The sequence below is a fragment of the Oppia nitens genome, unplaced genomic scaffold (assembly GCF_028296485.1).
Source record: "Oppia nitens isolate AA-2021 unplaced genomic scaffold, nextdenovo-longstitch-racon4-pilon3 scaffold3_pilon_pilon_pilon, whole genome shotgun sequence".
NCBI classification, from domain to species: domain Eukaryota; kingdom Metazoa; phylum Arthropoda; class Arachnida; order Sarcoptiformes; family Oppiidae; genus Oppia; species Oppia nitens.
The window spans coordinates 2,219,848-2,233,810 of record NW_026533221.1 but is presented as its reverse complement, the minus strand read 5'-3'; the positions used below and the strand labels follow the sequence as shown (position 1 = coordinate 2,233,810).

General features: G+C 32.2%; 6 protein-coding genes across 6 annotated transcripts; 3 read left to right on the top strand and 3 right to left on the bottom strand.

The window, feature by feature from the left end:
* The first annotated feature begins 725 nt into the window (after positions 1–725).
* On the top strand, positions 726–1,724 carry LOC128957763 (CDAN1-interacting nuclease 1-like). Its single transcript, XM_054303576.1, has one exon. It carries the CDS (start codon positions 726–728, stop codon positions 1,722–1,724), a length of 999 nt encoding a protein of 332 aa, XP_054159551.1.
* Positions 1,725–2,053: 329 nt separating this feature from the next.
* Positions 2,054–4,050, bottom strand: LOC128957762 (uncharacterized). The gene is made up of 6 exons (XM_054303574.1): positions 3,848–4,050; positions 3,588–3,785; positions 3,343–3,480; positions 2,654–2,910; positions 2,247–2,594; positions 2,054–2,191 (listed from the first exon to the last, which is right to left on the bottom strand). Exons 2-6 carry the CDS (start codon positions 3,754–3,756, stop codon positions 2,054–2,056), a joined length of 1,050 nt encoding a protein of 349 aa, XP_054159549.1. The 5' UTR covers positions 3,757–3,785; positions 3,848–4,050.
* A 686-nt stretch (positions 4,051–4,736) lies between these two features.
* On the bottom strand, positions 4,737–5,951 carry LOC128957761 (mitochondrial potassium channel-like). Its single transcript, XM_054303573.1, has 4 exons — positions 5,762–5,951; positions 5,550–5,649; positions 5,305–5,465; positions 4,737–5,207 (listed from the first exon to the last, which is right to left on the bottom strand). Exons 1-4 carry the CDS (start codon positions 5,924–5,926, stop codon positions 4,737–4,739), a joined length of 897 nt encoding a protein of 298 aa, XP_054159548.1. The 5' UTR covers positions 5,927–5,951.
* Positions 5,952–6,653: 702 nt separating this feature from the next.
* Positions 6,654–9,796, top strand: LOC128958490 (protein furry-like). Its single transcript, XM_054304352.1, has 2 exons — positions 6,654–8,426; positions 8,501–9,796. The coding sequence occupies exons 1-2, from the start codon at positions 6,831–6,833 to the stop codon at positions 9,683–9,685; spliced, it is 2,781 nt and encodes a 926-aa protein (XP_054160327.1). The 5' UTR covers positions 6,654–6,830; the 3' UTR covers positions 9,686–9,796.
* A 363-nt stretch (positions 9,797–10,159) lies between these two features.
* LOC128957760 (CDAN1-interacting nuclease 1-like) lies at positions 10,160–11,242 on the top strand. Its single transcript, XM_054303572.1, has one exon. The coding sequence runs from the start codon at positions 10,223–10,225 to the stop codon at positions 11,240–11,242; it is 1,020 nt and encodes a 339-aa protein (XP_054159547.1). The 5' UTR covers positions 10,160–10,222.
* A 282-nt stretch (positions 11,243–11,524) lies between these two features.
* On the bottom strand, positions 11,525–13,521 carry LOC128957758 (uncharacterized). The gene is made up of 6 exons (XM_054303571.1): positions 13,319–13,521; positions 13,059–13,256; positions 12,814–12,951; positions 12,129–12,391; positions 11,735–12,076; positions 11,525–11,665 (listed from the first exon to the last, which is right to left on the bottom strand). The coding sequence occupies exons 2-6, from the start codon at positions 13,225–13,227 to the stop codon at positions 11,525–11,527; spliced, it is 1,053 nt and encodes a 350-aa protein (XP_054159546.1). The 5' UTR covers positions 13,228–13,256; positions 13,319–13,521.
* Positions 13,522–13,963: the final 442 nt, after the last annotated feature.

Sequence of the window (13,963 nt, the reverse complement as noted above, 5' to 3'; positions counted from 1 at the left end):
TCCTAATGAATGGTATTTATTATTATTATTATTATTATTATTTATAATAGTATTTAGGACTTTACACACAAACACAAAACGGGTTCAACCAATCCATACATACATTTCAATTCAATTGAATGCAATAATAATACGTCACTCAATAACATACACTCAACACAACATATATAGTACAACAATGCAATCCTTTTGTGTGTTTATAGTGTTATGTAATAATAATACATGTATTAGTGTGAAGGTCATCAACATCACTGCACACATCTCTACTAGTACTACTGTATAAAAAAATAATGAATCAATGAGTGGGTCAGTAAAGTGCATATAAAATATATATATAGGCGCACATCTCTAATCTTATTACGAAATTTTGCAGAAATTATTTTGTTGTTAATACAGTATGTACTCAATAACTATAAACATAAATAAATCAATTGAAACAAATTGATTATTAAATTCACGGAATCTATTATCAATAATAAAGTGATTATTATAAATGTAACAAAACTTTTGTTTGTTTGTCGACCATACGATGATTTGCCGAATCATTCCAAGCGTTACTATTAGCGAGCGTTCGTTTGTATCGATACCTAAAAAACAGCTGTTATTATGTTTTATGTTTTTTGGCGCTTATTTGAAGTCAATATTTATTATTATAAATGTATTAATCATTTGATTGATCACATGGTTTGCTGGTGTGACTGACCATCGATGACGATATTAAACAAATGAAACGACGACAATATTATCAAATTATCAGTGAATACCGCCGATTGAGGTCACTATACGGAACCGATTTGAGACAAATATGTTTACAACTGATCCGACAATTTGGTCACTTAATTGCTTCGTACAACAGTAGCGGTCAGATCGCCGCAACAGTTGCCGACGATAACACCGATCGTAGTGATGATCAGCATTGGATTCATTGTGTGATCTATAGTTTGGCGGCCTATGAGTTCAAGTGTGAGGTCAAACCATCGTCGGCCAGTGTGACGGCTGCTATTGCTTCCTATGGCGTGTCCAACAACAACACTAAGTCGTTGATGAACATCGCCCAAGAAATCGGTATCAGTTACACAATGGCCGCACAATACGTATTACAGAATCGCTACAATCACGACAAAAGTTTGACAAAAACAATGTCCGCAAACACCAGTCATATAGCGGACGGTCGACTGGCCGTCGATGTAATGCTTTGTCACTTAAATGATATCGTTTTTGGCAATCATTCCAATCATATGACAAACAACTCGGGACTGGTATTCGAGTCGGAGGTCAGCCAACTGTTACATCGAAACGACATCTCATACGTTAGCGAACGTCAGCTGCGAATAGACGACTGTTTCGATGTGACCCCGGATTTCAAACTCAATATACCGCTGATCGTGAAGACATTAGGCGTCGTCGCCAATCATTGTACCCATGAATCGGATATTTGTTTGATTAAAGTAAACAACTATTTTGCAAAAAACAAAACAAAGTTTATCGCCGACAACGACAGTACCGCAAACTATACGCCAATCAATTGGATTGAATGCAAATCAATGTTTGCATCGGATTTGTGTCACTCAAAGTATTACCGAAATCAGTACTTAAATTATGTAAACCGTTTCGGTTCAGGACTTGTCATCTATAAGTACGGTTACGTTAGGCCAGTGCCGGTACAATACACACAAAATATTATTATTACCGATAGATTGCCTAAAATTTTGCACACATTTTAGGCTATATTATATATTAAGTTATTAAACTAATTGTAATAAAATATAACTTAATGTTATAAATATATATATATTTTTTTAATTAAACTAATATTCAATGAATTTTATGTCTTTAATGACACTTTATTCGTCAATTAAATATATTTAAAAATAATTTGTAGCAAAAAAATGTTTTTTATGACATTAAAAAATATAATTAACTGATTTTTAAAAATAAAATAATAAATCATTTAGTAGTAATAAATACAATCAATTAAAATAAAAATATATCGTTAAAAAATAAGTGACATTATAATGAAATGAAATTCAAAACTAATCGATTGATGAATCAATTATCTGATAAAACGATGTTTTAATGAGTAAATCAATTCAAGTGCTGATAATATATCGATGCGATCATTAAATCGGCAATAATTTAATCCTTTTCCATGTTTTGGCCATTCAGTCACATCAATGAAAATATTAGACGTCTGCCAATCAATCATATAATTAATTACATTATAATTAACTTATTATAAAAAATACCTGAATATAATCGTCTGTATAATCAATGGTTTGATTCAATTGTTGACTCTTCAAGTGTTTGCCATTAATTGTTATTTCGAAAAAATGAAATCTCATTCCTCTTATTAATACCGCATGTCTTGTGTTTAATATTTGTTTGTCATAATTATGAGACAATACACCAGAAGATGAGTCATTGACTAAGTTATTGAAGAAACTTGTGATTCCATAGCCAACAGTCTGAGCCTTATATTTCTCGACCTCCGAGTAATTATCATTCGGTTTCTTCAACTCTAATATAAGCCAAATGTTGTCTTCTTTATCAATAAATAATAGATCAGGTCTTCCACTGAGTCGGACGGGTAGGCTCTAAGAAATTTAATATTTATAAAATACTTGTGATTACTAAATATGTTAATAATATTTACATAATTATTCATTAAATCCATTGATATCTTGTAATTAGGAGTCATGTCTTTCCAACCGATACCAAACAACAGATTCAAAACAAATCTTGTGACAAATGCCTCTTCATTGCCACTCTTTTTCTTAGTGTTTACTACTCGAGACACTGAACTCAAGAAGTTGATGGCATTCTCATTGTCCGTAAAGTTCTTCATCTGAGTCGTCAATGAATCGGTCGTGAAGTCGATTCCATCGCTAATCACATAATTAGCGATATTTGCTATAAAATTAACACAAAAATAAAAATTAAGACAAAATATTAATTTATAAAAAATAATTACTAATAAATTAATTTTTTATATCAAATACAAACTTTTCATCGATTTCATCGGTAAACAACTAAAACAAGAATCAGTTTTATTATCAAACTTTAAGTTTGAAAACAAATATTTTAATTTAGATTCATTCAAATTTGATATAAATATTTTTTGAGTATTGAATCTCAATATTTTAGTGTAAAACCTTTTACTTAACAATTTATAACCATTTGATAATTTTAAAAACATTGCAATAACTTGAAAATATTTAAATCAAATATTTCATTAGATATGCCGCCAAAAAAAAGACAACATATACTACTGATTGTTAAAAACAAATGATTCATTAAAATATAAAAATAATTGTAAAATAAAAACTTGTTATACAGTAATACCTCTACTGATTTCACGTGTCATTAAACTATTGAAACAATTGGTGTTTTTTTCATTAAACTTGATATTCAGTAAACTTAATGTTTTTGGTGTAAAATATTTGATATCAAACAGAGAGACATCACTTTCATAGTTAATCTCTTCAATGAAATGTAAAAAAAATAGAGAAAAACATTAAAATTTAATACAATATTAAAAATCAAATAAATATTTCAGTATTGATACTAATGTCTGATTTAATTGTCACCTCTTTCCTCATCCATTAGATCTTCAATGAACTGATTCTTGTCTAATGTGTTGACCAACGAGTGAATTGTAAAACAACTTCTTCTGAAGCAATCATTGATTGTCCAAACATTGTGTGAATACATGACATGTTTGTTGACATTCAATGTATTTCTCAATATATGAAACATATCTCTAACTATCTCTCAGTTTTGATAATCTATTTATATATTAAAAAAACTATTAATAAAATAATTAATTAAAAATTTATATCAATTTTACCGTTAATTATATGGTATTTGTGTTGATATTAGTATTTATAAGACAACTGTTGTCTTATTGTTTACATTCAGTCAATGTTTAGACTCATGTATTCATCGATTGATTTATTGATTGTTTTAATTGAATTCAAAACAAATTAATTGTCGTTTAAATGGAATAACAATTCAATTAAATGTTTGTTTTGTTTTCATTTAAATTATGTGTAAAACATATGATGTAATCCTCAATAGTCTGCGCTATCGCTAGGGTTGCCAACTGAGTGCTTAATAATTTAAGGATAATCTTATTAACATAAATGGCATTAAAATCAATATTATGTATATTTTTAAAAGATTAATCTATTTTTTCTGTATTTATTATGATTTTTATTTAAATAATGTAAAATTTTTTTATTAATTATATATATTTTGATTAAATATGTCAAACATTTCTTAAATTTAATGAACAGTTGATAACTATATACAGTATATAATGATTGTTTGATTCAAAAATGTTTAATATGTGAGCCATTCATAACTTCAGTGTAGACTTTGTGTGTATTAATGTGTTAATTGATAGGCAAGTATTGCGAGTGAATCGGGTCTCACAACCCGTATATCCGTCCCGTCCGGTCAGTGGACACACAAAAACAATTGTTATTTAAGCAATTGTTTTACTGACAAAAAAAGTTATTACACATTAAATAAAATTTTTTTAATTTATTATAATAATAATATCTGCAATAAGTTTGACTTACATATTACAGGTATAACTTTATTATAACTTTTTTTAAAAAAAAAGTGATTTCTATACATATAAAAAAACTAATATTAATTAATTACCTAAAAAACAACAACAAAATAATAATAATAATTGGATATAAAATTTTGTTTAATAGTTTTTAAAAAAATCAATCGCTAAACACTCGTATAATTATCGGTAAAGTGATGGCAATGAGCGCATAGGTGACCACAACGGTAGTCAAACTATTGACTTTCATCTTATACTCTAAATTGGATTCAGTGTTTGCAATGCATTCAACAATCTTATTGTCGTCATCTCTTGTTGTCGACTGCGGATCAGTCTGTGTTTCATTTGTCGTCGTCATCGTTATTACCGTACTCTTAGCTATCGTCGCATTGCTGGCCATACTGTTGTTTTCGTGAGCTAACGGTTCCGAAGTAGTTGTTGCGACACTACTACTACTACTATTGAGTGCCACTTTTGACGCGTTGGACGTCTCTATCATTTTGGCCAACTCTTTGAAATCGCGCCGTTTGAATGCATGATTAACACTGGTGGCTATAATGCCGAGACAGGCGCCGATAATTGTGCCCAACATTGACAAATATTTTGTCTTTTCCTGGCGGACCCGTTCCACCTAAAAAAAAGTATATAAACAAACAAAACAATCATTGATTAGTCAGTAAATCCATGTCATTAAAAATTTATGCCACAAATCTCTGAATATACTATACCTCGTGAGCCTCTCTTAACTTATTTGAAAATTGCGAAAACAATTGTCTTTCTGTTTCCTCCAATCGGCGAAGTGTTTCCAACAGTTGGATCTCTTCTTTGATAAACTGATGCTCTCTTGTAATTAGCGTCAGATACGACTCGTCGCTTCTGTGCGTAGAGTCTATGAATTTTAAGATAATAACCACAAAAAAAACAAAAAATTTAATGATATATCAAAAAACAATTGGCAAATGTTATCGCAAACCGAGTTTTTGTCTGATTTGTTTGAGTTGTTCCTGAAGACCAATCATCTGGTTTTGGACATCGCGTCGGGCTTTGGTTGAACCGACAAACTCGGACTCACTCTTCATATACAAGAAATTTCAATGACAAACGATATTAAACTAATAAAATGTTTGCTTATTATCGTCACAACAATTGATTGACAATATATTGTTGTATTTGATTGACACCTACTTTGAGAACTGCTTCCTGTGTTTTGCGAACTTCTTTGACGCCAATAAAGTCTTCGTAAATATCGAACCATTTCTTAAACTTTTGATTCAAAGAAAACGAAAAGTTTGGCTTCAAATGTCTGCCCAATGATTGTATGTTTGATGAATTGATACCAAGTTTTTGCATTATTTTTCTTCACTTTTAAAAATAAAATGATTTTCAGTTTTATAAAAAATAATTAAATAGTTTTTTTTCGGTGACTGAAAACTTTAAGTTAAATTTGGTTTAAATCGATAGTTAATAATAAAATAATAATAATTTATAATAAAATAAAAAATAATTAGTTGTTTAATATCAATCAATGTTTTTTTATAGTAGTTTTTAATACAAATACAAAGTCAATGGGGTTTTTGTATTTTTGTTGTTGTGATTATAACAGTTGTGACAACAATTATTGTACAGTAAATACATAATATTGAAAAACTTCTCTCTCTCTCTCTCTCTCTCTCTCTCTCTCTCTCTCTCTCTCTCTCTCTCTCTCTCTCTCTCTCTAAATAATTACAACAAAATATAACTACAAATAAATAACTAAAAACGTAACGTTATATTCAAGACAAAAAAAATTATTTTTTATTTAGTTTTTTTTTTTGAAGTCACAAATAACGCAAATATATTAATAGCCAAACATATGATTTGATTTTTTAAGCCAATCAATGGTTAAGACATAGCAATAGCATTGCATTGCATTACATTACAGTCAGTTAGTTAGTCAGTGATTGTCAGAAAAACATAACACAAACGCAAACACAACACAAGCAGTCAATACTTATTATTATTATATAAAAAAAATCATTTAATTTAATAAATCAATCAATTGATTGATTGATTGATTATTTTTTTTATTGAAAGCACCAGTAGTTTTGTCTCTCTGTGTGTGTGTCTGTATATGGGATCAGTTGTTTGTTGGATGTCATTGTGTTGGACATCAACAAAAAGATATGTCAGATCCACAGGAAATTGAAACAAATTTTAATTAATTAATTATTTTTTGTGGACATTTACCGCCCGAAAAAAATAACTATATTACCCAATGAGTGACTCGACTGCCGCACAGTTTGCGCTGCCGACGCTGCCCGCGGCCACAGCCGAAGACACTGTTGACGCAGCGGCCACTATAGCCGCCGCCTCCGATGTCAAGTGTGGTAATATGCGATCGTCGTGTCTCAAGAGTGGAGACTTCAAAGGCATGAAAAGCGACCCAAAACCGGGCGAATTCATTCTGAGGACACTGTTTGCCGAGTTTGCGGTGTTGGCCCAGAAAAAGATCGATTACGTACTGTCATCGGAACCATTGGAGCGACCACTGGCCAAATCGTTACAAAGAGGCGAAGATCCAGTATTTGATCAACTGTTGACCGCTTTTGGATCCGTAGCCGAACACTGTTTGCCGTCACTGTTGCGTACATTGTTTGCCTGGTATGACCGTCAGTTAGAGGACAGACAGCTAACAGCATCGCAGTCGTCGCAGGCCAGCGACCACAAGTCAGTCAAATCGTTGACCGATTCGCTGTCTAAGGCAACCGGTAAATCTTTGACCAACAGCGAGAGTCTCGAAAAGGCCGAACACTTCTATTTGATGGAAAAGCGTGATTTGGCCGTTGAATTTATTTTCTGTTTATTTCTCATCGAAGTACTCAAACAGTTGTCACTACATCCCGGCTATGAAGAACTGACAAATCATATCGAAGCTCTGGCTTTTCGTCACTTTCGCTTCCGCGAAGAGGCCCAAAACGATCCCAACCTACAGAACATCAATATGATTGCCGATCTCTATGCCGAAGTGATCGGTGTATTGGCTCAGTCCAGGTTCCAGTCGGTACGCAAACGATTCATGAGTGAGTTCAAAGAGTTGAGGGCAAAAGAGCCAAACAATCCGATAACTACTCACAATATCATCAGTTTGCTGATGGGTATGAAATTCTTTCGAATCAAAATGGTTCCCATCGAAGAATTTGAGGCATCGTTTCAATTTATGCACGAATGCGCCCAATATTTTCTCGAAGTCAAAGACAAAGACATCAAACATGCATTGGCCGGACTTTTTGTCGAAATACTGGTACCGGTGGCGGCCACCGTCAAGAACGAAGTGAACGTTCCGTGTCTGAAGAATTTTGTCGAAATGCTTTATCCGCCAACACTTGATTTATGTACGAAAAAGAAGCACAGTCTGGCACTGTTTCCATTGGTTACCTGTCTATTGTGTGTCAGCCAAAAGACATTCTTCCTGATGAATTGGCACTACTTTCTGGCGATGTGTCTCCAGCAGCTCAAAATCAAAGAAGCGAAGATGAGTCGTGTGGCACTGGAATCACTTTACCGTTTGTTGTGGGTGTATATGATTCGCATCAAATGCGAAAGCAATACGGCAACACAGAGCCGATTGCATAGTATTGTCAACTCTCTGTTCCCGAAAGGATCTAAAGCAGTGATGCCCAGAGACACACCACTCAATATATTTGTCAAAATTATCCAATTTATAGCTCAAGAACGACTAGATTTTGCTATGAAAGAGATTGTCTTCGATTTGTTATCGGTTGGCCGTCAGATAAAAATTATTTTGACTCCCGAACGCATGTCAATAGGTTTGCGTGCATTTCTTGTAGTGGCCGATAGTCTACAACAAAAGGTATATCTTTTTCTTATTGTCATCAAAGATGATGTCTTCAATTAAATAATTAATTTTTATTGATTGATACACAGGATGGAGAGCCACCGATGCCGCGAACAGTTGGTGTATTGCCTTCGGGCAATACTTTGCGCGTTAAGAAAACATTTTTGAACAAAATGCTTACCGAAGAGATGGCCCGAACTATTGGAATGAATCATTACTATCCATATGTTCGCAAAACACTAAGTGATATATTGCGTGCACTCGATGTCCAATTTGGACGCCCGCTGATGATGACAACCGTCCAGAATATGAACAAAGAACCGGACGACATGATTACCGGCGAACGTAAGCCAAAAATTGATTTGTTCCGCACGTGTGTGGCAGCCGTTCCGCGACTTATTCCCGACGGTATGTCCAAACAAGATTTGGTCGACCTATTGGCCAGACTTACCGTCCATATGGACGAAGAGATGAAAGGTCTAGCGTTTCAGTCATTGCAGAATATGATCGTCGATTTTCCCGACTGGCGTGAAGACGTCATCGAAGGTTTCATTCATTTCTTATTACACGAAATTAACGACTCGTTTCCAAATTTAATCGACAATTCGTTGCGAATGTTACTCCAATTGTTGACGAGTTGGAAGAATGCTCTGCAAAACTCGACAACAAGTACTAGTGGTGGCAAAGATCAGACCACCTCTGGTGCCGCCGAATCGGGTTCGGCTCTGACCAAAAACGAACACTTGGTTAATGTTTTGCATAATGTCGAAGCACTGGCATTGGTTATGCTCTGCTACTGTCGCCAACCGGTCCGCAGAATTGCTGCACACATACTGAAAGAGGTTAAGGTTTTGTTTAAACTGTTATTCGCCGGCAAAGACTATGACGAACCGGTAGCTTCGGTTATGGACAGAATGTGTCCGCAAATTGTTGAACTATGTTTTCCGTTTTTGCCGTCCGGCGAAAAGTCGGCCATAATATCTGTGTCGTTGAATGTCGACCTTCACTGGTTAGCCGAACGCAGTGGACCCGCTTGGGTGTCCGGACAGAACGATAATGAATCGGAATCTTTTAACAAAACAACAGACCAATCCATACATATATTTCAATTGAATTCAAATGCAATAATACTTATGTACAGTAAAACAGTGTTTACATCTATAATAATACGTCACTCAATAACATACACTCAACACAACAACAATGCAATCCTTTTGTGTGTTTATAGTGTGTGTGTGTGTTATGTAATAATATTAATACATGTATTAGTGTGAAGGTCATCATCATCGTGACTGCACACATCTCTACTAGTACTACTGTATAACAAAAATAAATTAATCAATGAGTGGGTCAGTAAAGTGCATGTATTTATTATAGATATATAGGCGCACATCTCTAATTTTTGTTACAAAATTTTGCGTTTCAATTGTGCAAAATTTTTTTTTTTTATTAATACAGTATGTACTCAATACTATAAACATATATAAATCAATTGAAACAAATTTTGATTATTGATATTAAATTTTACCGGAATCTATTATCATTAATAAAGTGATTATAATAAATGTAACAAAACTTTTTGTTTGTTTGTCGACCATATAATGATTGTGTGTCCGAATCACTCTCCAAAGCGTTACTATTATCGAGCGTTCGACTGTATCGATACCTAAAAAACAGCTGTTATTATGTTTTTCATGTTTTTTGGCGCTTATTTGAAGTCAATATTTATTATTATTATAAATGTATTAATCATTTGATTGATCACATGGTTTGTTGTGTTGTGACTGACCATCGATGACGATATTAAACAAATGAAACGACGACACTATTATCAAATTATCAGTGAATACCGCCGATTGCGGTCACTATACGGAACCGATTTGAGACAAATATGTCTACAACTGATCCGACAATTTGGTCAATTAATTGCTTCGTACAACAGTAGCGATCGGACCGCTGCCGCAACAGTTGCCGATAATGACACCGATCGTAGTGATGATCAGCATTGGATTCAGTGTGTGATCTATAGTTTGGCCGCCTATGAGTTCAAGTGTGAGATCAAGCCATCAGCGGCCAGTGTGACGGCCGCTATTGCTTCCTATGGCGTGTCCAACAACAACAACATTAAGTCGTTGATGAACATCGCCCAAGAAGTCGGTATCAGTTACACAATGGCCGCACAATACGTATTACAGAATCGCTACAATCACGACAAAAGTTTGACAAAAACAATGTCCGCAAACACCAGTCATATAGCGGACGGTCGACTGGCCGTCGATGTAATGCTTTGTCACTTAAATGATATCGTTTTTGGCAATCATTCCAATCATATGACAAACAACTCGGGACTGGTATTCGAGTCGGAGGTCAGCCAACTGTTACATCGAAACGACATCTCATACGTTAGCGAACGTCAGCTGCGAATAGACGACTGTTTCGATGTGACTCCGGATTTCAAACTCAATGTACCGCTGATCGTGAAGACATTAGGCGTCGCCAACAACACTGTTGCAGCCAATCATTGTACCGATGGATCAGATATTTGTTTGATTAAAGTAAACAACTATTTTGCGAAAAACAATACAAAGTTTATCGTCGACAACGACAGTACCGCAAACTATACGCCAATCAATTGGATTGAATGCAAATCAATGTTTGCATCGGATTTGTGTCACTCAAAGTATTACCGAAATCAGTACTCAAATTATGTAAACCGTTTCGGTTCAGGACTTGTCATCTATAAGTACGGTTATGTTAGGCCAGTGCCGGTACAATACACACTAAATATTATTATTACCGATAGATTGCCTAAAATTATGCACACATTTTAGTCTATATTATTAAACTAATTGTAATTGTATTAAAATATAACTTAATGTTATAAATATTTTTTTTTTTAAATTAAACTAATATTCAATGAATTTTATGTCTTTAATGACACTTTATTCGTTAATTAAATATATTTAAAAATAATATGTCGCAAAAAAATGTTTTTTATAACATTAAAAAAATATAATTAATTGATTTTACAATCAATTAAAATTAAAATATATCGTTAAAAAAAATAAGTGACATTAAAATGAAATGAAATTGAAATCTAATCGATTGATGAATCAATTGTCTGAAAAACGATGTCTTAATGAGTAAATCAATTCAAGTGCTAATAATATATGGATGCGATCATTAAATCGGCAATAATTTAATCCCTTTCCATGTGTTGGCCATTCAGTCACGTCAATGAAAATATTAGACGACTACCAATCAATCATATAATTAATTACATTATAATTAACTTATTATATAAAAAAAATATAACAAAATACCTGAATATAATCGTCTGTATAATCAATGGTTTGATTCAATTGATCCAAATGTTTGCCATTAATTGATATTTCGAAAAAATGAAATCTCATTCCTCTTATTAATACCGCATGTCTTGTGTTTATTAATTGTTTGTCATAATTACTGGACAATACACCAGAAGATGACTCATTGACTAAATTATTGAAAAAACTTGTGATTCCATAGCCAATAGTCTGTGACTTATATTTCTCGACCTCCGAGTAATTATCATTCGGTTTCTTCAACTCTAATATAAGCCAAATGTTGTCTTCTTTATCCTTAAATGATAGATCAGGTCGTCCACTGAGTCGGACGGGTAGTCTCTAAGTAATTAAAAAATTACTTTTAATTACTAAATATGTTAATAATATTTACATAATTATTCATTAAATCCATTGATATCTTGTAATTATGAGTCATGTTATTCAAACCGATAGCAAACAACAGATTCATAACAAATTGGGAGACAATTGCCTCTTCATTGCCACTCCTTTTCATTTTCTTCGCCTCCATTACTTCAGCTATAGATCTAAAGAAGTCGATGGCATTCTCATTGTCCGTAAAATTCTTCAGCTGAGTCGTCAATGAATCAGTCGTGTAGTCGACTCCATCGCTAATCACATAATTAGCGATATTTGCTATAAAATTAACACAAAAACAAAAATTAAGACAAAATATTAATTTAAAAAATAATTAAATAATTTTATATATCAATTAATACAAACTTTTCATCGATTTCATCGGTAAACAACTAAAACAAGAATCAGTTTTATTATCAAACTTTAAGTTTGAAAACAAATATTTTAATTTAGATTCATTCATGATATAAATATTTTTTGAGTATTGAATCTCAATATTTTAGTGTAAAACCTTTTACTTAACAATTTATAACCATTTGATAATTTTGAAAACATTGCAATAACTTGAAAATATTTAAATCAAATATTTCATTAGATATGCCGCCAAAAAAAAGACAACATATACTACTGATTGTTAAAAACAAATGATTCATTAAAATATAAAAATAATTGTAAAATAAAAACTTGTTATACAGTAATACCTCTACTGATTTCACGTGTCATTAAACTATTGAAACAATTGGTGTTTTTTTCATTAAACTTGATATTCAGTAAACTTAATGTTTTTGGTGTAAAATATTTGATATCAAACAGAGAGACATCACTTTCATAGTTAATCTCTTCAATGAAATGTAAAAAAAATAGAGAAAAACATTAAAATTTAATACAATATTAAAAATCAAATAAATATTTCAGTATTGATACTAATGTCTGATTTAATTGTCACCTCTTTCCTCATCCATTAGATCTTCAATGAACTGATTCTTGTCTAATGTGTTGACCAACGAGTGAATTGTAAAACAACTTCTTCTGAAGCAATCATTGATTGTCCAAACATTGTGTGAATACATGACATGTTTGTTGACATTCAATGTATTTCTCAATATATGAAACATATCTCTAACTATCTCTCAGTTTTGATAATCTATTTATATATTAAAAAAACTATTAATAAAATAATTAATTAAAAATTTCTATCAATTTTACCGTTAATTATATGGTATTTGTGTTGATATTAGTATTTATAAGACAACTGTTGTCTTATTGTTTACATTCAGTCAATGTTTAGACTCATGTATTCATCGATTGATTTATTGATTGTTTTAATTGAATTCAAAACAAATTAATTGTCGTTTAAATGGAATAACAATTCAATTAAATGTTTGTTTTGTTTTCATTTAAATTATGTGTAAAACATATGATGTAATCCTCAATAGTCTGCGCTATCGCTAGGGTTGCCAACTGAGTGCTTAATAATTTAAGGATAATCTTATTAACATAAATGGCATTAAAATCAATATTATGTATATTTTTAAAAGATTAATCTATTTTTTCTGTATTTATTATGATTTTTATTTAAATAATGTAAAATTTTTTTATTAATTATATATATTTTGATTAAATATGTCAAACATTTCTTAAATTTAATGAACAGTTGATAACTATATACAGTATATAATGATTGTTTGATTCAAAAATGTTTAATATGTGAGCCATTCATAACTTCAGTGTAGACTTTGTGTGTATTAATGTGTTAATTGATAGGCAAGTATTGCGAGTGAATCGGGTCTCACAACCCGTATATCCGTCCCGTCCGGTCAGTGGACACACAAAAACAATTGTTATTTAAGC

Bases quoted from the DNA above. Each gene is read 5' to 3' on its own strand.
- LOC128957763 (XM_054303576.1), top strand. From the start codon at position 726: ATGAAACGACGACAATATTATCAAATTATCAGTGAATACCGCCGATTG.
- LOC128957762 (XM_054303574.1), bottom strand. From the start codon at position 3,756: ATGTTTCATATATTGAGAAATACATTGAATGTCAACAAACATGTCATG. The intron at 2,595-2,653 runs GTAAATATTATT...TAAATTTCTTAG, and splicing joins TGGATTTAATGAATAATTAT to AGCCTACCCGTCCGACTCAG. The intron at 2,192-2,246 runs GTATTTTTTATA...ATTGATTGGCAG, and splicing joins ATACAGACGATTATATTCAG to ACGTCTAATATTTTCATTGA.
- LOC128957761 (XM_054303573.1), bottom strand. From the start codon at position 5,926: ATGCAAAAACTTGGTATCAATTCATCAAACATACAATCATTGGGCAGA. The intron at 5,466-5,549 runs GTTTGCGATAAC...TAAAATTCATAG, and splicing joins ACAAATCAGACAAAAACTCG to ACTCTACGCACAGAAGCGAC. The intron at 5,208-5,304 runs GTATAGTATATT...ACTTTTTTTTAG, and splicing joins AGTTAAGAGAGGCTCACGAG to GTGGAACGGGTCCGCCAGGA.
- LOC128958490 (XM_054304352.1), top strand. From the start codon at position 6,831: ATGAGTGACTCGACTGCCGCACAGTTTGCGCTGCCGACGCTGCCCGCG. The intron at 8,427-8,500 runs GTATATCTTTTT...ATTGATACACAG, and splicing joins CCGATAGTCTACAACAAAAG to GATGGAGAGCCACCGATGCC.
- LOC128957760 (XM_054303572.1), top strand. From the start codon at position 10,223: ATGAAACGACGACACTATTATCAAATTATCAGTGAATACCGCCGATTG.
- LOC128957758 (XM_054303571.1), bottom strand. From the start codon at position 13,227: ATGTTTCATATATTGAGAAATACATTGAATGTCAACAAACATGTCATG. The intron at 12,952-13,058 runs GTGACAATTAAA...ATTTCATTGAAG, and splicing joins TCTAATGGATGAGGAAAGAG to AGATTAACTATGAAAGTGAT. The intron at 11,666-11,734 runs GTATTTTGTTAT...ATTGATTGGTAG, and splicing joins ATACAGACGATTATATTCAG to TCGTCTAATATTTTCATTGA.